The sequence below is a fragment of the Haemorhous mexicanus genome, chromosome 8, assembly GCF_027477595.1.
Source record: "Haemorhous mexicanus isolate bHaeMex1 chromosome 8, bHaeMex1.pri, whole genome shotgun sequence".
NCBI lineage: Eukaryota > Metazoa > Chordata > Aves > Passeriformes > Fringillidae > Haemorhous > Haemorhous mexicanus.
Window position 1 is genome coordinate 31613207 of NC_082348.1, and position 22143 is coordinate 31635349.

The 22143-nt window shown below is 40.3% G+C and overlaps 1 protein-coding gene across 5 annotated transcripts in view; it reads left to right on the forward strand.

The window, feature by feature from the left end:
• Positions 1 to 22143, forward strand: part of LOC132330751 (calcitonin gene-related peptide type 1 receptor-like) — a 63104-nt gene that overhangs the window by 18259 nt on the left and 22702 nt on the right. The window contains exons 1-7 of one of the 5 annotated variants that reach the window (XM_059853481.1): positions 5547 to 5568; positions 14970 to 15069; positions 16075 to 16219; positions 16604 to 16651; positions 17687 to 17815; positions 18730 to 18842; positions 20925 to 21016. In XM_059853481.1, the coding sequence (XP_059709464.1) occupies positions 15019 to 15069; positions 16075 to 16219; positions 16604 to 16651; positions 17687 to 17815; positions 18730 to 18842; positions 20925 to 21016 (578 nt within the window). In that variant the 5' untranslated portion in view covers positions 5547 to 5568; positions 14970 to 15018. Of the gene's footprint in view, positions 1 to 5546; positions 5569 to 14969; positions 15070 to 16074; positions 16220 to 16603; positions 16652 to 17686; positions 17816 to 18729; positions 18843 to 20924; positions 21017 to 22143 lie in introns of those variants that run through there. The other 4 variants (XM_059853480.1, XM_059853482.1, XM_059853483.1 and 1 more) reach the window with 4 other exon arrangements.

Genomic DNA, 22143 nt, shown 5'->3' on the forward strand with positions numbered 1-22143 from the left:
TTTTTTTTTTCTTTTTTTTCTTTTTAAATATAATTATTACTATTATTCCTGTTCCTTCAGCTAAGCTGTTTGTAGGGGAAGGGCTTGTAGTGTCGCATGTTTGGGGTGCGAGGGGACAACCCAGCACTCAGGCACCTGCTGCTTCCTGGGAAGCCCACCAGGGCTGGCTCAGTTCATCAGGATACAGCAGATCCATCAGGGCCAGGTTTGGCAAGTGTCTCTTACACCCTCAGGGCATCCCAGAGGGCACAGGGAGCTCTGTGAGAGGCAGGGAATTTAGCCTTTGGTCTTGATCTGTCTCCTGACCCACACAGGTGAGGAGCAGCATTGGCAAGATGTGTGCTGCTACAACTGAGTGCAACCCTGGTGTAAATGGGGGTTGTACTAGAGACTGATTACCTCACCTGCAGACTGGAGCAAGCAAAATGAGACAGAGGTTTGTTTCTAATGGTTTTGTGCTCTCTGCAGTATATTTGCATGTGTCGATCACCTTTTGCTATTGTAAAAGGGCAATGAAAATAAAAAGGATGATCCTGATTAGCTGGGCAGGTCCGTTTCCACTGCACCAGCATGCGTTGTGGGTGTCTCTGGGGTATTTTTTGGAGAGCAAAATAGTTGATGGTGCCGGTACTTAAAAAGTTCAAGTTAGCTTCCAAAGTTAACACCCATTCAGTTCCTTTCTTTTGTTTGGAGTGCAGAGATGTGAGAATTCCTTGGTGTACTTTGACCACTGTGAATAAATTTCCCCAACTAAAAGGACTGTAGAGCTGTTCAGAATCACTTTTAGTTTGAGTGTTTCAAAATCTAAGTGAAGGTTTGACTCTGATGTCTGCAGATTTTTAAATTGATCCTCAATAATGGTAATTATCAGGTGCTGGATTTTGAATGTGCTGTGGTGTTAAATGGATACCTAGCACTAACATATTACACATGCTATTTTAAGGTGAGTTGTATTCTATTTTACACTGGAGTGTTTTTCACATTTTTGTCTAGGAATACATTCTCTGAGGAGTAGTTTCCTCACGGTTCCTGTCCTTCCTTAACATTCTTGTCCTCTGTCAGGATGGCCTGCTTCAGAGCTGTGATTGCTTTGTGATTATGTGTAAAAGAGATTTCCAATTCCTCTTAGGTTTTTATGTGAGTAATGAAGGAGTCAGGAGAATCAAATGTGGCTGATTAGCAGATTACCAGAATCAGACATTCCAGCCACCTTTATCAAAGCCTGTCTACTGCAGGGGACTGTTACTCAGTGGGGGATGGCGCTGGAGTTTCATTACACGGCATAGGTAATCTCCAGCTTCCAGGTGGGAATTGCAGGTGGGGCATGATGGGAAGCTGTATCAGTTTGGTTCTTGGGGCAGAGCCTGTAAGCCATTATTGAGGGGGCTGAGAAAACTGACATCCACGGAGCTGCTAAATGCAGTTCAGTCTGGGGGGTGAGTGCTGGGAATGGGTGGCAAGAGATGAGAAGGGGTCAGAGCTGGAGGCAGGAGGTCACCTTAGGTTGTGGTTCCTTCTCAGCATGGGAAGAGTCCCCTTCATGTTTCTTAGGAGCAAAGTGAATGTTCAGGTAGCTTGTCTCACTTGAGTTCCACTTAGCACTGGGAATTCCTTGTGGGTGATGTTCCTTTAAACTCAGGCATCTCTAGTGAGAGGCATTAATGTCCAGCCCACAGCCTAAGAAGGGATTTTTGTCCTGAGACCCTCTCAGAGGCAGTACTTTGCAACTCCAGGTGAAATACTGGTGTAGATGATAAATGACTCAGAATTTATTAGCAGAAATATTGGTTTATATTTTCCTGACTTATCATTTCTTTGGGTTTTCTCTTAACCCAAGGAATTTTACTCTCTATTTGCAGTCCTTCTGATGACAGTCCCAACAGAAATGAATGAAAAATCCATTGCTAAATGCTGGATGGATATTTAAACCTCACTTGTGACACAATGTGCAAAGTGGTGGTGGGCAAATTGCTTAAATTCCTTTATTTTCTTTTTTTTTTTTTCTCCAGCACGTTAAAGGTTTTATTACTAATGGCCTTCAAAACAGTCAGTTTTTGTAGGCTTCTCAAAAACTGTGGACTGATCCAAGTGGACTGATCCTAAACACACTGCACTTCACACCAGTATTCACTCCTACAGAGAATGAAAATTATATCTGCATTAGAAACTGAAATTTATTTATATTCCACAGACTGTCTGTCAGACATGAAGCTGGTTAAAATACCACCCACAACAGATATGTCTGTAAGTGCCACACATGCCTTGAGAATTCTTTCAAAGCCCTAACTGAATATATCAACTGACTCTGAACTCTTTGACTTAGCCGCAGTGTTTTTTAATTCTCTTGCTCTTGTCTTTCCTTTATATTCCTTTTTGGTGCTTCTCTTTGACCTTACAGGCAAAACTGCATCGAAGGGCTATTTCTAATGATTTTCATGCCAGAACTGAAACAATTTTCTTCACAGGGTAATGATTCTACATTGATAGCATTATGTATTTTCAGTAGCTGACTTGGCTCCCACGTTTGGATTAGACTGAACTTCCCATCAGTTTGGTCGTCTGGATTCCCAACAGATGTCATGTTTCATGTAATGTCTGACCCTCAGAGATCACCAGCCAAGTGCGGTTCAGAGTTCAGATCTCTGGGTGATGGCCACTCCAGATTTAAATTCTCTGTTCCTTAAAAACACTCATCAAAAATCTCTTTCTGTTCTCCAAAGCTTTGTAAAGAGGTACAATGAAGCAGCCTGAGCATCAACAATGATTACAAAGATAGAAGTTGTCTGGTGGCAATGAGTGTGGATTTACTTATTCTGGTGTTTGCAAATGACACTTTCTGGTATCTCAGCATCTTACCGAATTAATATTTGGGAAATTATGTCTTTTAGAGTAGAAAACCCAAATACACATAAAGTTTTCAGTGTCCTTCGTGATCAGGGTTTTTAGCTAACTCATTCTTGGCTTAGACAAAGCTAAAAGTACTTTTCTTCCTGCTCTATAAAACACTTGTATGATATCTGGAATAACTAATGCCATCAGTAAAATGCCACTAGTTTTGGAATGATATTGAGGAAGTGTTTGGCACTGCAGAGTCAGTAAAGGCTTGGGATATGACAAGGGAACACCAAGAATAAAAAGGATTTTGTGATTTCTGTACCCTATACTCAGCACTGAGTGTTAATCAAATAGACTTGTGCAATACTTGTTTTCTAATGCTCTCTTGAGAAGGGGAAATGTATTTACTTGTTGGGGAGGAAACCAACCAGGCTTTATTCCTGCAAATTTGTATTTCTTTTGGAATCCTGGAGGAATTATGGCATTGAGAAGTTGCCTCATTAAATGTTACCTGTTCTTGGTGTGGTGTAGGCCTGTATCAATTGCCAGGCATTTTTGCTTCCATAAAATCACTGACAGGGTCAGTAAGCGATGTACCTGTTATGGAATTCACCTGCCAGCAAGACTTGCATCAAGTTAGAATTCAGTACAGAAATCCTGTGTCTGTTTTCTCCTTTAGAAAAACACAGCCAGTTGTTCTTAGAGCTTCAGAAGAGAGCACCATTCTCTCTCCAGCATATATGCTGATTAATTCAGAATATCTCATTCATCACCTGCCTGTTCCAGCAAATATCCTGCTCTATCAACAGCAGGAGGAAGCCAATGCAGGCAAAATCTGGATTTCACCAAAGGAAGCTTGGCATAAGCTAGCATGATAGAAATAAATGCAGGAGATTTTTATTTGTGAATGGTTCCCTCGCATGGAGTCGCTTGGGTGATGTTGTTTCCGTTGGCTCCAGCAATGTCAAGGCCATTGATGATGAAAGTTCTGAACTGTTTTTCCCCATTGCTTGGAAAATTGTCTCTCCCTCCCCCCTCCTCCCTTCCCTCCCCAACCAAATCTCTGCCAAGCAAGCAGCTGTGAACAGAATTTCTCAGCAAGATGAATTTGAGTTTCTACATGCTCTGTGGGACAGAATACACAAATCCAGCTTTGAGAAGGTCTCAGTAGAGGGGTGCAAATCCAGAGTTTCTGCAGGTGTATGAAACGGATGAGTCTTTGAGGTGTCTTATTATGTTAAAGAATACAGGAAAAAAATTAAAAATGCATGCCAAATGCATGCATTTCTTAGTAATTTTGGTACCTCAGTCTGAGGGAAGTAACGCCTGCAAGTTTGATGTCCCAGCTGTGCATCAAAGCCAAGCTAATGCCTGTGAGTTCTGCACTGGTATCTGAGACACTGACTTATGAATGACAGGATCTGTTCTGTTCAAGTACAAACTCAAGTGATTCTTTTTTAACTTAATTTTTAACTTAATTTGATGGGAAGCTTATTAAAGCTTCCCATCAAATTCCATGGATTTTGTTTCTGCCAAGGTTTTTTTTTTTCTGGAGTGTGAAATCAGTCTGAAGCTCATGTGAGGCTTATTTTTCTCAAGGAAAATAAATGCGGGATGTGATTATGCAGAAAATATGGGCACCTATTTAAAGCCATATAATATTTTCCATGCTTGCAGTGAAAATTTTCATTTGCTTGCAATATTGACAAGCTCAAAACTGAGATTTTCCATTGCATTTCCTGCCTTTTATATTATTGTTAATATTACATCTGGAGGGGAGAAAATGTGCTTAAATGTATACATTTATGTGCAAATAAAATTTGTATGCAATTCATGACCAGAATAGCTGTGCTTGATGCACATTCCTCTGCTGTCGCTATAGTGCCTGTAATAGCAACATTGTCATGTTTTATTACAAACTATTATAAACTTGTAATGTTTTATTACATTTGATGTGTAGTATTTCATATTCTTTTTCAAGTGAGACTCCAGTTTATCAAGGCAGAGATTTTTGCGTCTGATTTATGTGATATTTTTAACACCCACAGTACTTTATTTTGGTTTTCATTCAGGTAAGAGAGGGCGGAATACTGCAAAAGGATATGGAAAAGTCTGTTTGCAATTAAAGGAACAGTAATTGGACTTCAGGGACCGTGTGTAAGAGACACTGGTCTTTCCCACGGCCACACCCTGAGCATATGATCTTCAGCTGAATTCATGGAAACATTCACCCTGCTTCCTACAGATTGCAGCTGGCGCTGTCTGTGAAGCTCTGCCTGGCTGGGAGCACAGGGGTTTGTGTGATAGTGTGGGATGCAGACGGGGGATGTGCCCAAGGAGAGCGAGGCACACAGAGCCAGCTTGCACAAGTGAGGGATGTGGCACTGCCCGTGGCTCCAGTCATGGCAGGGAGGGCTGTGCTGAGCCTCAGATGTGTGTCTGTGGCTGTCAGACTGTGCCAGCCAAATTGGCAGCTCCCCCAGCCACTGCTCCTGAGAGCAGACTTTTCACAGCAGCAGAGACTCTGCAAGCAGGATTGTCTCAGTGGCACAGAATCACTTCTCTGTTAACAGCAGAAAAATGGAACAGGGTGTCAGCTGAAGTATACAGACTTGTGCCTGTCCAGTTTTCAGCATGGTTGCTCTCTAGTACTTCAAAATGTGAATTAAGGCTTCAAGATGCGCTTGCTGGACAAATTTGAAAATTAGAAAAGGCTTAGCTTCTTACTTTCAGGTAAGGATTATGTACAATTTCAGCTGGAAGAAATTTTGCCTAAGTGGTATTTCAGAAAAGATATAGAAATGAATTATTTCACTTGGTGAGCTAAAGATTTCTACTTAGTGATAAAGATTTCTGCTTAGATGCTAAGACTAAAAGGCTGAGCTTAGGAAAAAAATAAATTACTCTTTTAAAAGTAAGTGCACCTTGACAATGATAGTTCATAAAGATCAACACTCAAATATGCTCTAGGTGGTTGAAAATGGCATTGCCTGTCCAAACAGTCATAAGTGCCCTTTGGGAGATTGTATGTAGCAAAACAAGCTGAGACTCTCAAGTTTATTTATACTGGTGCCAGTTATTTTTTGCCCGCTGTGTCCAGATCAGAATGAGGAGTACTGAGAGGGGTTACTGCAGCCACTGGGTAGCAGTTTGCATCTGCTCCAAGGATCTCATTTTGTTAAGCTGGTTAGTTAATTGCCCTGATCCTGTAATTGTCTTTTAAACTGACAACATCTCTAGCAAAGTGTTTTTTTCTGCCGGATGCTTCGGCCGGTGTCAGAGTTTTGCTTATGTCGAGATTCCTGTGGGTGTGGATGGAGCTGAAGGTCATTCCCATTTAGAAGACTTAGGAACAACCAGGGATAATACTTTCCTCAGTTAGGCAAAGTTAATGTTAACTCAGATTGACAGGAAATAATGTTAATGCAAAATACCATTTGCTTTAACAATATCTTGGACGGAAACGTGGGCAGAGGATAGGAAAACCTGCTATCACTGCCTAATTTACGGCTTCCTTAAGATGACTTCTGCCTCTAGTCTGTGAGGAGAAAAAGATCTCCCTGTATATATGATAAAAAGGAAGGCTCTGGTTCTAAATGTAAAGAGAAACGCTTTGATGTTGTTGTGTTCTTAGTCTGCCCTTTGGGGATGTGCATCCATTATTTTCTTCTGTTGGAGGTCACTCCCAAGCCTTTGCCCTCCTCTGTGTGGACATCAACAGGTGCATATACCAATATGCAGGTATAGAAAAAGATACAGAAGGTAATTTCCTTCCATACTGTTGAGATTAACTACCTCTGGTTTAACTTTCTTGGGTCTCTCAGACTCCTTTACAGCCTGTGTGAGCCCAGCTTAAACCATTTGCTGTTAAAGTGCCATTTTAGTGATGCAAAGACATAGGAAAGATGGGGAATATCTGTATGTAATTAAAGCAAAGGAGGCAAGCTGCACACCACTAGAATTCAAAAGTTTGGTTTGGGCTGCTGCTTGTTCTTGGCTTTTCTACAGCATGGATTAGTAGTTTTGATAATTTAGCACAGTATAATATGTACTGTCTAATATTCAAAGGGTGAAATATTCCAGAGCTTGCACTTTTGACTTCTGGCATGTGAAATTTTAAATTTAAGAGGAAATGTTCTGAACTGTGGGGACTTAGCTTGACCTGGTAAAGGCTTTGAAGTAGCTGGTAGTTTATTTTGTTTTAAGTAAGTACACCAAGCTTAATTTTTCTAAAGCTGCCTTACGTTTACCTGAAGTTTTTTGCCTAGTGAATGCATCAGAAATATCTGATGAGCGAAAATTTAAATATTTGGCAGGAACTTTTCATCTGAAATTTCATCCTTAGCCAGACTAAAATTATTGCCGGAGAAAGCTGCCTTGGGGATATTTTAGTTCTCTGTCCTGCGTTTTGGGGTTTTGCTTGGTTGTTGTTGTTGTTGGGGGCTTTTAAGTAAAAGAAAGAAGTGCGACACAAAATCAGAAGAATGTAGTGCTTCTGACATTTCCATGAGGAGTTTATTGCTGCACTTTTTTTGTCAGTTCTGGTCAAGTCATTGACCAAAGGTCAACCCAAAGTTGGGACACCGGTTCGGATGCATTGGCTGCACCAGCACTTTGTTTATCCTGGCAAAAGCTGTTCCCTTTCCTGGCCACCTGCTCCCTCCCCATCCTGCTCTGAGCTGCTGCTGTGCCACTGTCCACCTGAAAATTAACAATTGCGTTAAAAAATCGTATTTTGAAACTTTATCGCCTTATTTAAAACTGAATGAGAATATATTTGTGCATAAATATTCACCCTTCAAAATTCTAAATTTACTGAATTCACATTTAGATTCTAACTGTGAATCCAAAGGAAACTGGTGCAAAACCTGTGAGATTCATAGGATGTGCTCAGCTGCCAAACTGGGCTGGGGCCAATGAGAAAAAGCCTGAGTGGCAAACTGAAAAAAACAAAAGTCCTGGTACATTTTGCTTAACCCATTTTCCCACTGCCTTGTTCTGACCTTGAGAAAAGTCTTTGAACTGTGGCAATACTGTTCTTGTAAAACGAGCATGTGTCAATGAAGAAATAACAAAAAAACTTTTAAAACTCAGCCAGTTGAGAAAATTCCTTCATGTCGTAAACATTTTCACAAAGAAACCTTTGGATCTCTTTTGGGTCATTACTTGGTAAACAGCATCAAACAGAGTCATTCAGATAAAAAAAGGCACTGCCTGGAAGGGGCACAGAGAGCAGCAGTAGGCTCTGCAGCTTTTAAACAGCAGTGGCTGGGAAAAAAACCCACTTTAGCATCTCAGCCAGGGGTGTTACACAAACCCTAAGGTCTGTCTGATGAATTCATAAATTCATACTGCCTTTGCTTCAATTCAAAGCAGAAGTAATTTTGCTTGAAGGCGGAGAAGTTTTTTTTTTTTTTTGATTTTTCACGTATATTGTAGGATTTCTGAAGTTGAAAGGAACCATGAGGCTCATTGAGTGCATCTCTCTGCTCCTGCCAGGACTACCTAAGATTAAATCCTATGGCTAAGAGTATCATCCATATATCTAAATGTATCTAGGTAACTAAGCTTACATACCTGGTAACAAGGTGGGAGCTCTCCAGCTTGTTAATAGCGTGGAATCCATGGGAAAGAACTAATGAGCTATTCCCTTTTATTTACAATGGCATGTTAATTGGAGCATCCATGCCACATCCCAGCAGTTGTTTTGAAAGAAGTGAAATTTCAGGGAAGTTTACCTTGCATATATTTCAAACCCATTTTTTAAATTACTATACCGGGAATATGATACAGTTTAAAAAATTTTTAAAAGGGAGTGCCAAAACTAAATCCCCTTGGTCCCTCAGCTGTTAGAATTTAATCATTCACTATTCTGCCATCACCTTCCTTTCTGTTAATAGCTGTTTCTAGGATGTTTGATAGTGGATTTTTAGAGAGAACTTCATTCAGCAGAGCAGCCTCCCTTCAAAGCTGCTTTGTGCTTGAGTGATTGCTCTGGAATTTCAGTGCTGTGGCTCCCAGAACTCTGAAGTGAACATGGTTAGTTATGGCTGGCAGCATGTGTGGCTATGCTGATGGATTTTAGGCATCAAGATACAGACGGGTTAGCGCTATGGGGTAAAAAGGGTTAAGCTTGTAAAATAAGGATAACAATAGCAGTCAAATAGCACTGGAAGCTCTGGAGGCATTAAGGACTATAAACTGTTGGAAATCAGTGGCATCTCTTGACAGCAAAGCCCCAGCAGTCTCTTGGTAAAGATTTTATTTTGCCAGAATCTCTCTTGCCTTCCTTTAACAACTAGTTCCTCAGGAGAGAGAAATAATTTTACTTTGCATCAATATTTTTAAAATTCCTATGCTGCATTCCTTTGGCAGGGGTAGATGCCCTGCTGACTTGTAACTATGACCCTCAGTGAGTCCTTGCCATTCTTCCACATGGCATTGCACCATCTCTACTCCTGGATTGATGTGTCCTGAAGTCAGTAGGAAGTTCACAATTTTAGACAAGGAGGGACAGAGCCTTCATAATTTATAGGGATAGAATGGAAAGCACAAGGGCCAAGAGAAGACTTTTCAATGTAGAATCAAGGAGGAAATACTCTTACTGGTTTTATCAGTGGAAATCCTGTTTTAAGGAGCCAAAATTGGTGTGATGGACAAAACCACAAAAAATCTGCTCTGCAGTCTGCTGTGTGGGGAGGAGTGATGTTGACCAAGGGCAGAAGTTGCAGAATATGCCAGAGGAAGAGCCCTGTAGACATTCCCTCCTCCAGAATTTTCTTTGGGGAGCTTTGTTGTGGTGGCACTTTTTGCTCAGGTTATTTTGTTGTTGTTGTTGTTGTTTTGGTTTTTTTGGGGTTTTTTTTGTTTGGGTTTTTTTGTTTTTTTTTTTTTTTTTTTTTTGGTTTGGATTTTGCCTGGACCAGCTCAGAATAACTTGCAATATCATCCACACCTGCGTACTGCTCAAAAGAAGTGTTAGAAAATAGAGGAAAACTAGCACCACTAGCACTCTGTCATAGGTTCTTGCAACTTTAGGTGTTATTGGAACTGGCCACGAGTGTTGCCAATTACTGCTAGTAACTTCTGTTGGGTGCAGGTGACAAAACTTATCTGAATGGCTGCCAAAAGCTATTCATGGGAAGAAGCACCCAGGAGCAATTTAATCTGTGTAATCTCATATGCAGATGTTTCTGCAATCTCTGTGAGGCCTCTGGCATGCAGCCAGAGCAATACAAAAACAATAGCAAAAAGTGTGCTAATAAAGAGAATACAAGATGTGCAACATCCTGGTGAGCCAGTCCAAATTTCCTTCTTGCACCATGAGACCAGCACAGCCCATGGCCCAGGAATTAAACAGTGAGGACTTTCTCCTGGTGAGCTGAACTGCCACCTGCACAAGGAAGGTGCTGTAGAATAACTCAGGGATAAATTGGGATGTGCCACTGTCTTTCTCTATTTCTTTTAATCCCCAAGAAGACGGTAAATGCCATTATGCCACAACTTCTTCCTAGGGAAACTCCTGGAAAGAAAGGTAGAGAGAGAATGTTTGTGTTTTATGAGAGAGAATGTTGTATATTATTTACCTTTACTTTAAAGCTGCATATTTTCGGGAGAATGGAGTCATTCCCACACAATTATGGGATACCATTTGGCAGTTTGTTCAAATCCTGGCAGAAGTGATTCCCTCAGAAAAAAGGCAGATTACCCAAAGAGGAAGATTTCCAAACTGCCTTGCGTTGTTCTCTGATGTAAGCGTGGAGATTTTGCAGCCCATGTCCAGGACTCAGTGAATCTGGTGTGTGTTATTGCTTGGCTGGTGCTGCCCAGTGGTGAAGCCCTTTTAGTCAGAGAAGTATTTCCCAGAAAGTTTGTGTGAGTGAAGATACAAGTGGAGGCTCTATCTGTAATTCCACTGAGGCTGCTAGTTTGGTTGGTTTGGGGGAGTTTTTTATTGCCAGTGCAGTTTGAACAGAAATTCAAATTAGGGACACTTAGAAAAGTATTGGGCATTTTCCAACTTGTTGTTTTTGCCTTTATGTTGGGCTGAAACAACCAAACACTGCCTGAGGTTTTAAATACTTCAAGTTGTAGGCCTCTCTCCAAAAAGAACCAGAAGTAGCAAAGTGTCAAGAAAATACTCATTCTGACCCCATTTTCAGATGAATGGTATGTATCTGTATGCAAACATGTTTAAGTCCAGTGTTACAAGGTTACAGCACACTGCAAGATAAATAATTTACTCTGCAAAAGTTTTGTGGCTTTCTCTTTGTTGTCATTGGGAATGGTTGTTTTGTTGGCTCCTGGGCAAATTAAAGATCACCAATTGGTGAAAAATGTTTGGGCATTTATGGATGGGCCTGCAGTGCCGTAAGGAGGCTCTCCCTCCTGTCCCACTCCCACAGAGTTGCATTCTCACTTGAAGTCAGATTTGAGACCTGCTTGAGGTGGAAGCTGCCTGGTTTTATTTTTTACAAAATGTGGTTTTCAAGTTCAAAAAAAAAAGTTGTTTCTTTTTTTTTTTCTCTTTAATGACTGCTTTTTTAAAGCCTTTTACTGTATGGTTGAAAGGGCAAGTGTTTGGAGCCCATCAAGGGTGCCACTTACTCCTGGGAGGATGGGGAAAAGTTAAAAGTAGAAACAGCTGATGAGGCAGGATGGCTCTGTAGAGAAGGCAGGAGGAAAAGAAATGGGAACATCTGTTAAAGCTATACTAGTGACTATTTTGGCTAAGCCCAGCTTGCAGTTCCTTTTTAATTCCTCATTCTTCAGTAGGTGTCACTGTTATCAGTGACAAACACAACCTAGGCCTTGGGAGTATCATTACTGGCAGCTCCTTTTTTTGTTGTTGTTTTGCTGTTTCATTTATCCCAGTCTTCACTAAATGCACAAACATGCACCAGAAATAAAAATGATATTTCAAAGATCTGAAATATCTGATTTACTGTTACAATTCCCCATTCTTTTCTCTCTGACGTTGCCTTTTAGTGGAAAATACTTCAGCCAGAGGACTGGCAGACTCAGTTTCAGTCAATACCTGCCATGTCAATCCCAGCCCTACTGGCCTTTGTGCAGATTCCCACTGTCACAGAGTGGAGTCAAGGGATTCATTCAAGACACTCAGGTTAATCTCAATCCAATACAGTTCTCTGTCCCATGATGGACTTGTCAGATTTACAAGAGCAGAACAACTGGGGAAGCATCATTATTGAAGGAAACCTAAGAATGGTCTCTTTTCACTATAAATTTCTTGTGTGCCTAATACCTCCCAGCTTTGAGAAGGAAAGAACTTCCAGAGAATTAGGTTTGGTTTGTATCTCATCAGAGAAGATGATTAATAAAAGCAGCCTGACTTTCTTAGCAGCAGTGGCTTGCTGCCTCAGTCAATGGAATATATTGCTGTCCAACCCTAAGAAAGTTCTTAATTGTCCTTGGAAAGGTCTTGTCCAGACTAACTGGAATAAATGCTGAGTGAATGAATTCATGTAGTGATGCAAGAAGTGCTTTCCTGCAGTTCAAACAGGCATCTGAATGACCTTCACCCTGCACTTTGTAATTAAGTCCATAAGTAGAGATGCTTAGAAAAGGGCAGTGGTTGGGAATTTCTTCTCTCTATATGTTAGCAACTGAGAGAAATGAGTGGAAAGCATAGAATGCATTATAGGCTTGACTTAACATTTTATCTCCTGGGAAGAGTTAATGATTTAGCAGCAGATACTGGAGCAGTTGATAGGAAATGTCTACAGAACTACTAGGTATGGAAAGACTTGGACCATTAAAGGAACTGAGCTAAGGGATGACTTTTGATATTGTGAAACAGAAATAAACTTGGACTCTGAATCAAAGCAGATCTTTTCTGCCTTTGTTTATATGATGTTGTATCTTCTAGATAAATTAAAATAAGCAGGGCTAAGTGAGAGCAATATACAAACACGCATTTTAAGTTTTTCATCCAACATTTGTTTTAGCATAAGGATTTTCGGAACTATTGTAGAGAAAATTATTTTGAACTCTTGTATACATATATAGAAAAACATACGCTAAATTATTGTTGCTATTTTCTACTTGTGGTTCATCTCTTGGCTTGTCCTGTGTGCATCATTTGTGGGTTTTAACCCTGCACAGATGTGCTTTGTCATGCTTGGGAGAGAAAATATTGTTGAATTACTTTACAGTAAGTTATTAATTCCAATTTCCTTGGAAGGTCAGGGTTTTTCCCCCCAGGAAAACAGACACAGCTTTAAATGAATGAAACATGTAATAAGTTCTAATTAATCACGCTTGCCCCCAGTTTTCATGCAGAATTCAGCTCATATTGCCCTTCTGTTAATTTAGATATATTTTAGATATCTGGTTTTATTCAAGCCTTAGCCACTGCACAAAGATGTTTAAATTTTTCTTTAGCTAGCAGATCAAGGTCTTTGAAGTTATCTATTCACTTTGGTTCCTGATATGTGGATTTTGCAGGCAATTAGTAGCTCAAACCAAGGATATATTTCATGTATGCTAACTGGTCTTCCTCTAAATGTTTTAAGATCCTTCAGATTTGAATTTCAGAGCCTCACCTGTGCAATTGGCAGCAGTGTCCCAGGATTGCATGCCACTGGTAAAAATAGAAGGAAGATTATGGATATAACTTTAGTTTGGGTTAAACAGGCACAGCTGATTTTACAGCACATTTCTTGTCTTTGCAGCAGGCTGTGCAATAAACAGCAGTGATTTCATATTTAGTAGTTCATATGTCCTACAAGAAGCTGTTTATTGTCCTCTAGTTGTATTAGAAGGACCCAGTCCCAGCATAAAAGCAGAAGAGTTTGATGTTGAATGTTGGCTTTTTGTGACTGGGACAGGGGTGAAATGAGCCATAATCTCTGCCTGCCAGTGTACAGCCAGTTGTTTGTCCTCCCCCATTCTCTCACAGCACATCACTGCTGGAAAAGAAAACTTCCAGAGACAGAGCAGGTGTGCTGTGAGGGGGATGTGGCCTGGGCCAGATGCAGGTTTGTGTGTGGCACAGCACCCACTGCCCTCTGCATGCTCTGGCAATGGGCTCTCTGAGCTGGGTGAGGACTTTGGGTATGCAAGGATTGTGTCTTAAATCACATTGTGAAAGTTGGAGTGAATTCATCTGTACCAGGGACCTAAGATCATGCACATGTTATTTCTTCTCTCTTAGTTCAGAAAAGCTTCATTAATGCTGCTGCAGTGAGACACATGGGGTTTTGAAATGTGGTGTAGCTGTAATAACTAAACTGAGTATGCAGAGCTCTTTTGTCACAATGCAATCAGAAGAAGAGGTCTTATCTCAGTTCCAGGCTCGGCTTTGTGATCTTCTCAGGATACTTCAGGACACTGAAATCTTAAAAGACAAAACTCCTTGACATTTGCCTTCCTTTTGGGGCAGCTGTCACGGCAGGGTCACACTGAATAGATGGTCTACATGCTTCATCAATAATTGTGCATATTTTATGCTTGGGGTGAATTTTTCACTTCAAGAATCAATTCCAAGAAGAGTCTGCAGTGTAAGGAGGTCATACCTGGCTTGGGTATTTGTGTTTTCCTCCAATGGCAGATAAGGAAACTACAGGTACTACAGACCCAGAAGCTATTTTACAGCTCACAATGAATTCTTGCATTGCTGCTATCATCCTTGAAAAGCTGGAAGTTCAGGATGAAGTGGCTTCTCACTAGATCAGTTATTCCAGAAATGGCAAAATTAAACATCAGGAGGTGGGAAGAAAATGGGAAATAAATGTGTGTGTTTGAAAGTCTGAGTGTGTTTGAGGGAACTGACCTGCAGTTTTCTGTGGGCTCCCAAAGGCAGAGATGGCCAGAGTGCAGTTTGTGTCTGGGGCTGTTTGCTGTGGGGTTGGCAGCAGAGTAGAAAACCCTCTGAAGGTGTTGGTTGAGGCACTGGAGGCAGCAGAGCAGGAAAACCCTGCTGCTGGAGCTGAGTGCTGAGGAGCTGAGTGCCTTGTTTTGGTGTATTTCACATGGCATCACTTTGCATGAATAGAAATGGAGAGCACCTCCACCAATTTGTTCTAGTTCAGAAATAAAACGTGAAACTCTTTTATCAGTGTTGGCTTTCATTAATTGTGAATATTTTTAATTTTTTTTTTTTTCTCTTGCAGTTTGAGTTCATTCAGCTACAACGTAAGATTGACTGCACCAGATAGAAAAATGACCCAAATCTGGATCACATTTTTGCTGCTCCTCTCATTGGTTACTATGGTGAGTCTTATGAATTTTTAAAATCGTTTCCAGCTTTAACAACCCTGTACAGAGTACCACAGAAATTATTAATATGGAAGCACAGAAAGAGCTGATCTTGTGTTCAGATGTAGCTCCTGCACAACAGGATCTTTATCTACCTTCTGTTATCTGTTAAATTCCTTTGGCAAAGGAACAGAAATAGTTTTTACCTCTGCTGAATCCAGCATCTTCTCTGCTGGCTCAGAACAGTAGCAGTGAACAAGTGACTCAGAGACAGGACCCTGCAGACCCCAGGAGGAGCAGGAGGAGACAATAACTGAGATTCAGAGACATCTTCAGAAACTGAAATTTCATCCCTTGTACCGCAGTGGTGCAGTATTTCAATCTGCAGCTTTGTTTTTCTGTGTAGCTTAGTAGCTTCCCATAAAATATTTAATTACTATTAAAAATGCACTCAAAAGGTTCAGGTTGTGGTCAGTATCAACTTTCCTAAGATTTTAAAAATTTTTACGTTTAATAACTATCAAAGTGGATGTCTTGTCTTTTGAATAACATTCTCTCTTCTGAGGGTTGACTTTATGGCTCACCTGACTACAGAGAAACCAGATAGCTCTGGACAAGCTAAATGCTTCAGTACAAAAAATATATGGAAGGTCTTTTTACATAAAAGGTAATTTGGGGCCTGACTGAAATGTCTTTTAGACTAAACTTTGATATATTTCACTGGGTTTTACAAAAGCTGCTCATATGCTTCTGACTGTCTCAGTGGTTTTTATGCGCGTTGCCGTTCCTATTTACAAATCTTGCCAATTGTTCCTACCCTGTGCTCATTCAGGAGATATTTATCAAGATTCAGTAGTAAGAACTGCCAGAAAAACATAAAATCTTATGGTCAGTAATAAGATTTAAAGATCACTCTCTTTCAGTAAAATCATATTTAAAGTACAATATTTGAAAAGATTGATGTTGAAAATGTTGGAGCTTGTACTTGTGATTTGCTAAAAGAAGTGGTTTTCCTCTTAGTTTTTTGCCACTGCTTCTCCAGCTGAAGGACACCAGAACTCCACAATGGACATTGCCCAGCTGAGTGTTACAAGGAATAAAATCATGACAGCACAGTATGAATGCTACCAGAAGATTATGCAGGACCCTGTTCACAAGAAAGAAGGTAGAGATTGCTTTCTCATGAGGTTTTACTAATGTAAGTGGTCAACAGATGCTATTGCAGTAATTCAGGGTCCTGTAGTTATATTAATTTCTTATCTTGCTAGCAATTATTTTTCAGGTTGTAACAATATTTTCCCAATTTTTTATGAACATCGCTTCGGGATACATGAAGTGTTATGTTATACTATCTGCCCATAGCACCACTTCAGATATAACACAAAGCTTTTCTTTCTGATAAAATAAGAAAATGTTAATTTAAGTAGATATCTACATTAAAAATCATGACTGATTAATCTTACCACCTTATTTCATTTCATGCTCTTTTTATACCTCTGTCTGCCTGGTCACATCTGCCTTTAAAAATTGTAAGTATCTTAATCCACAGAGTTTCCCTGCCCTGAGGGTTGTGCTGGTGTCATTACTGCTTTTCCTGGTAAGTCACTCAGAGCTGACCTCAGCCACGCCACCTGTTGCTGTATTTACTTGGAAGGTTCTGGAAATGCTGAGTGGCTTTTGAGGCAAGGAAAGGTGATTGTGTTCTTCTACAAAGAGATTTTTCTCTTCTGAAATGATTCTTTGGAGGAGCTGAGTGCCGGGAGGTCAGGAATGGATACAGATATGGCAGTGCAAGCTCATGCCCACAGCATAAGGGGGCCTCACAGCTTCAGAAGGATCTGCACAAATTGGAAAATCTTCAGATGAGGAGGAATTACATGAAGTTTGAGAGCTGCAGCCTTTGAGATGGGGACATTAATCAGCCTTTGAAAGAAAACTGAAATGAGATAATAGAAACATCTTGAAAGTTGTAGGGAAGCACACAGAATGACTGTGTCATTGAGTTTTGGGAAAGCAGCTGTTGGTAAAATGGCAGCTCATTCTCAAGGAGGTTTATTTAGATGTTGAAATGTGTGTGAGCAATGAGACACTGGAGCAGGCTCTTGAGGGACACTGGATTCCCTGTTCCTGGGGCACTTAGGGAAGCGTTTGTCCACAGTGGCTGCTGCAGGCTCAGCCCAGCCTGAGGCAGAGCAGCTGGGGCTGCCTCCCAGCCAGGCTTTCTCATGGCTTCTGGGATACCACTGTGTACTCTGTGGATGAGCAAACATATGTGCAGGCTTGGTGTACATCCAAAATATAAATAAATTCAGTAAAGCTGTCTTTGAAAGAGTGAGGCTCTTTGCTAAGGCACATTATTGAGTATGAAGCAATTTGGGGGGTTTTGCCCGCCATGTTCTAGATCTGAGGTTTGCCAGTTGTAGATGTAGGCCATTTCAAGGTGAAGGAGAAAAGATTTTGAAATGTGTTCAAAGAAATGTATGTATAAGGAGCTGTCTCTGCTAAGTGAGGTTTTAATCAACCACTGCCAAATCTTTTCTCTTTTTTTTCCCGTTGCTGCAAACCTACCTTACCCAGTCCTACAGCTTACCTTTGAAAGACCATTCTGAAGGAAGAATTGTTTTATTCCCAGGGTGCTCTCTGTTTGCAGGTCCTTACTGCAACAGGACCTGGGATGGCTGGTTGTGCTGGAGTGATGTTGCTGCCGGAACCGTGTCAGTGCAGCGTTGTCCTGACTACTTTCAGGATTTCAACCCATCAGGTATGAGTGCAAGGACTTCTACATCACTGTATTTCTCACTGAAATGAGAGTCTGAGGGCTTGATGTCTCTTGCTTGCCTCACTCAAGTCATTAATGCTCCAGGATTTCAGAAACTCAAGATTCGTTATTTGCGTTTTCCTTTTGTCTCATAGAAAACTGACAAGTTACTTATTTTCTTTTCTGAGCTGTGTCCCTGAGAGATTCTGTAGATTTGGCAGTAGGAATTGAAGTTAGATTACACTTTTTTCTTCTTAGAGATGAGCTTTTCTGACAGACAAGAAGAAACATGACTTACTACTTTACCTCAATTTAACAGTTGAAGTTGACAAAGAGTTTCTCCCACTTTGAATCATTTCCTGTTTCTGTGGGCTAAGCTTTGTGAGCATGTGGAAAATGTCGTGGATTTCTTTGTATTTCCCAGGGTCTTTTCATGCCTCTGTTTGATGATAGAAATCATTGTGTTTCCAGCAATTTTCCAGTTTGGTTCTTGAGCAGTTTTGCTATTTATGTTTTCCTGCCTGTCCAATACTAATTTATAGTGGTAGGATGTTAGTTCAGTTCCCATCTTGGATGTTAAGCAAGACATTTAAATATTCTTGTCACTTCATCTGGTAGTTCTCTAACAGTTAGTTCAATGTATTTTGATACTTAATGGATTGGAGAGGGAAAATCTATTTGTTTTCTTAAGGAGAATGACATCATTGCTTGCCCTTGCCAAGCAAAAGCAATGGCCTCAAGTTTCTCAGAATTCATAGTAACAAGCAAAGTCTCCCTAGTCATATTAATAAAGCTGTCATTTGTTTGCCAGTCCTTATTAAATACTTGGCATCAGGAAAGAGAATTTCAGTGCTGACTGTTCTGTTTTTCTTTCACTTTTCTTCTTTTGTTTTTCGTTCTGTCAACTTTGATTGCAGAAAAAGTTACGAAGATCTGTGATCCAAATGGGAATTGGTTCAGACACCCAGAAAGCAACAGGACCTGGACAAACTACACCCAGTGCAATATCTATACTCATGAAAAAGTGAAGGTAGGAGAGGAATAAGTGCATGGTACCCATGTCAAGAAACTGACCTGAGAATCAATACAAGTTTCTATACATCAGAAGTAGGCTCTGTGCTTGTGGGGGTCTATGTATAAATGCTATTTTTATAGACTTCACTTTATCTTGAACATGCCCATCCATTAAAAGATTTAGAAAAAGAAAAACAAAGTGTCTAAATGACCTCTTCGAATTCCTTTGTGATATGTGAGGATACAATGGGCAAAATTGCATATTTTGCCCCATTCCCCAACTCTATGTCCCCTAATATTCCTTATGTTTATGTAACATTCAGTCATGGGAAGAAGCAGTAAATTGAAAGTGTAGGTTCCCAAGAACCAGGAATACAAACCACAGACCAGGACAGGCTGTAAATTAATTTGAACCTCGTGTTAAAGGGCTCAGTAGTAGCAGAGTGTGTCAAGAAATCTGACCTGTAATAGTTTCTAACTGCCTGCACCATTGCTCTTGAATGCCTTAGGGTACTCACCTAAAAACCATATTGGGCAAAAGATAGTTACAGATGATAAGGCACTTAATTATTGCTTTTTCTCATATCATGAGACTTTGATTTTGCTAATGGCAGTTTAATTCTATTAGCAGAATTGCCATAATTCATTGATTCTTGCTAATATTGGGCTGGGAATGGAGGATATTATTCAGAAAGGAGCAGATCTATGACAGTCCCTCTTTATGAACAGTGAGGTAGTTCCCCTCAGGTTGTTTTGCCAGCATATTTCAACTCTCACAAATCTGAAGCCATTGTATGGAATAACAGCTCCAAAGGCCTTGCTGCAGCTGTGTGTTTTGCTCAGCAGCCTTATCTCATCACCGTGCCTGGAAGGTGAGTGGGGCACTGCACAGTAACTGGGGCTGTTGTGCTTTGTTAATTCTTATTTCTACTGCCCTCAGCAGTGCTCCCTGCTGTACCATGCTCTTGTGCCTGTTCTAAAGTGTGGGGCAATCTCTAAATCCTTTAAACGCACCTCTGCCAAGGTTGGCCACTGAGTGAGGGGGTGATACAGGATATGGCCCTGTCCCAGAACAGCTGTTGTCATTTATACATTTCAAATTTTAGCATTTTGGGGTAACGCTCAATTTTTCGCACTCACAAACTGTTCACTTTCCAAATTTCACAATAAGTTCCATTTATACCTATTGCATTGATGTTTGGTTTTTTTTTTTTCAAGGAAGCTATCTCATTTTAAAAAATAATTGTGATTTGAAAATTTCTAGCACACATCAAGAGTTACCTTTGCGTCATCTTAGAACCTCCTTAAAGCTTTACCTCTAATCTTTTTTATCATTTTTTTAAATCTCAAAAGTCAGTACATATAGCAAGCTGCAATTACTCTGCTCTAACTTGGAATGGTAAGTTCAGGGGATACACAGAGTTTGCAGTATGTGAGCATTTGTATGTGTGCTCTAACTCTCCCTATGGAACCCAAATAGTTGTGCTTTATTGTGTGAGTATAAAGTTCAACCTGAAAATCTTCATTTCCATATGTGCCAAATGATAACCTTACATTTCATGTAGCAAGGGTTTTTTGCAAGACAGGTTCCATGACTGAAAGCAAAGGCTTGCTACTCTCTGATACAGCTAATTAGCTAATTAATATATTAGCTACAGGAATGAATGATAACATGAACATATTCAGAATTTTAAATCACCAGTTCCTTTTTTTTTAAACCTTTTGTATCTACCCAGATTTTCATACTTCCATAATTGGCAGCAGGCTTATTTAACATAACATATTATAGAAACATAATTATGACTATTTAACATAATAGTCTTCACTGGTTTTGAGTCATTGTCAATTTTTTTCATGCCCTTCCTGAAATACTCAATAAAAACTGAATTTCCAGCACCATAATCATAGCTCACTTTGAAGGAAGTGTCTTTGAATGCTGAGAAAAGACTTGTTCCATCATTACCTGAGATGGTTTTGGGTTTGTTTGTTTTTCCATATCAGTGCTGTAGTCACTTTAACTGCAAGAAGAGATTTATAAATATGTGCTTTATCAGCAGTAGCTCTGCCTGAATCACTTGGCATTGTTTCTGTATTGCAGACTGCTCTGAACTTGTATTACTTGGCCATCATTGGACACGGACTTTCAATTGCGTCACTTCTGATTTCTCTTGGCATATTCTTTTATTTTAAGTAAGTATATTTAAAATCCATCATCAAATCCCAGTGGTTGCCACAATCCTGGTTTCAGTGCTTTGGAACACCAGCCATCCAAATATAATTAGATGGAGCAGGAAGCTGAAGAAAGCCAGTATATAGGTTTGCCATTGGACTTCGTATTGTAACAAAAACGGAGGTTTCTTTTCTCAGAAATCTAAAATCAAAAACCTGCCACCCAAAAACTGTAGAATATATTGAAAATAGGAAACGGGAAAACGTTTGTTCACTTTGGGTTTGTGATGTCTGGATTTTTTAGTGCTAAATTACAGTATGATACTGGGAATTGGACACAGTGATCCTTGTGGGTCTCTTCCAAGTCCGGATGTTTTGTGATTCCAAGGATCAACTGAACTAAAGAGCAAGTGGGAACCAAAACAGCGATGACATTTGATAGGTACAGTAACATTCCAAAGTGGTACAAAATATGACAACTGTAAGGGAAGTAAGGCTAAGAGCTACAGTAGAAATGGAAATAGTAAGAATAATCCCATTTTTTAATTCACAGTATTGTGCGTGACAGGCTTGTCATCTGCTGACTAACAATTATGTCACCTTCTTGAAAGGAAGTTTGAGCAGTGTGTCACCATTGTCCCAACAGCTTGTAATACAATACACAGGCCTTTTGAAATTAGTCTTATTACTTCATATTTGGTGAACTTTCTTTGCTTCCCTATGAAAGACCTCTTTTTCTTTTTCCTTTAAGAAGCTGCTGAGGCCTGGTGGAAAGGTGAAGCCAGGAGTGTTGCCACATGGGCAGAGCTGAGAAAGACAAGTAGTTCCCTGTGCCAGCTGCTGCTGTGCCCAGAGCAGGCTGCCCTTGTCAGCCTGCTTTAATCATTTCCTAAACACTTTCTCCTTGGCACTGCACATCTGCTCCTCACATTCTCCTGCTCCTGATCCAGCTGCCACACTCCAGCCTCCGTTTCCTCCTGACTATTGCTATTTAAATAGCAATAGCAGGTACTGCCAGTGCCAGTGGATGCTGCTCTTCTCATGCTGTGGGTTTTGATTAGGTGGAGGCAGCTGATAGCTGATTAAAAAAAAAAAAATTTTTTTTTTTAAACTGTGCTTTATTTCCCCAGGCTTCCACAGCATTTCTG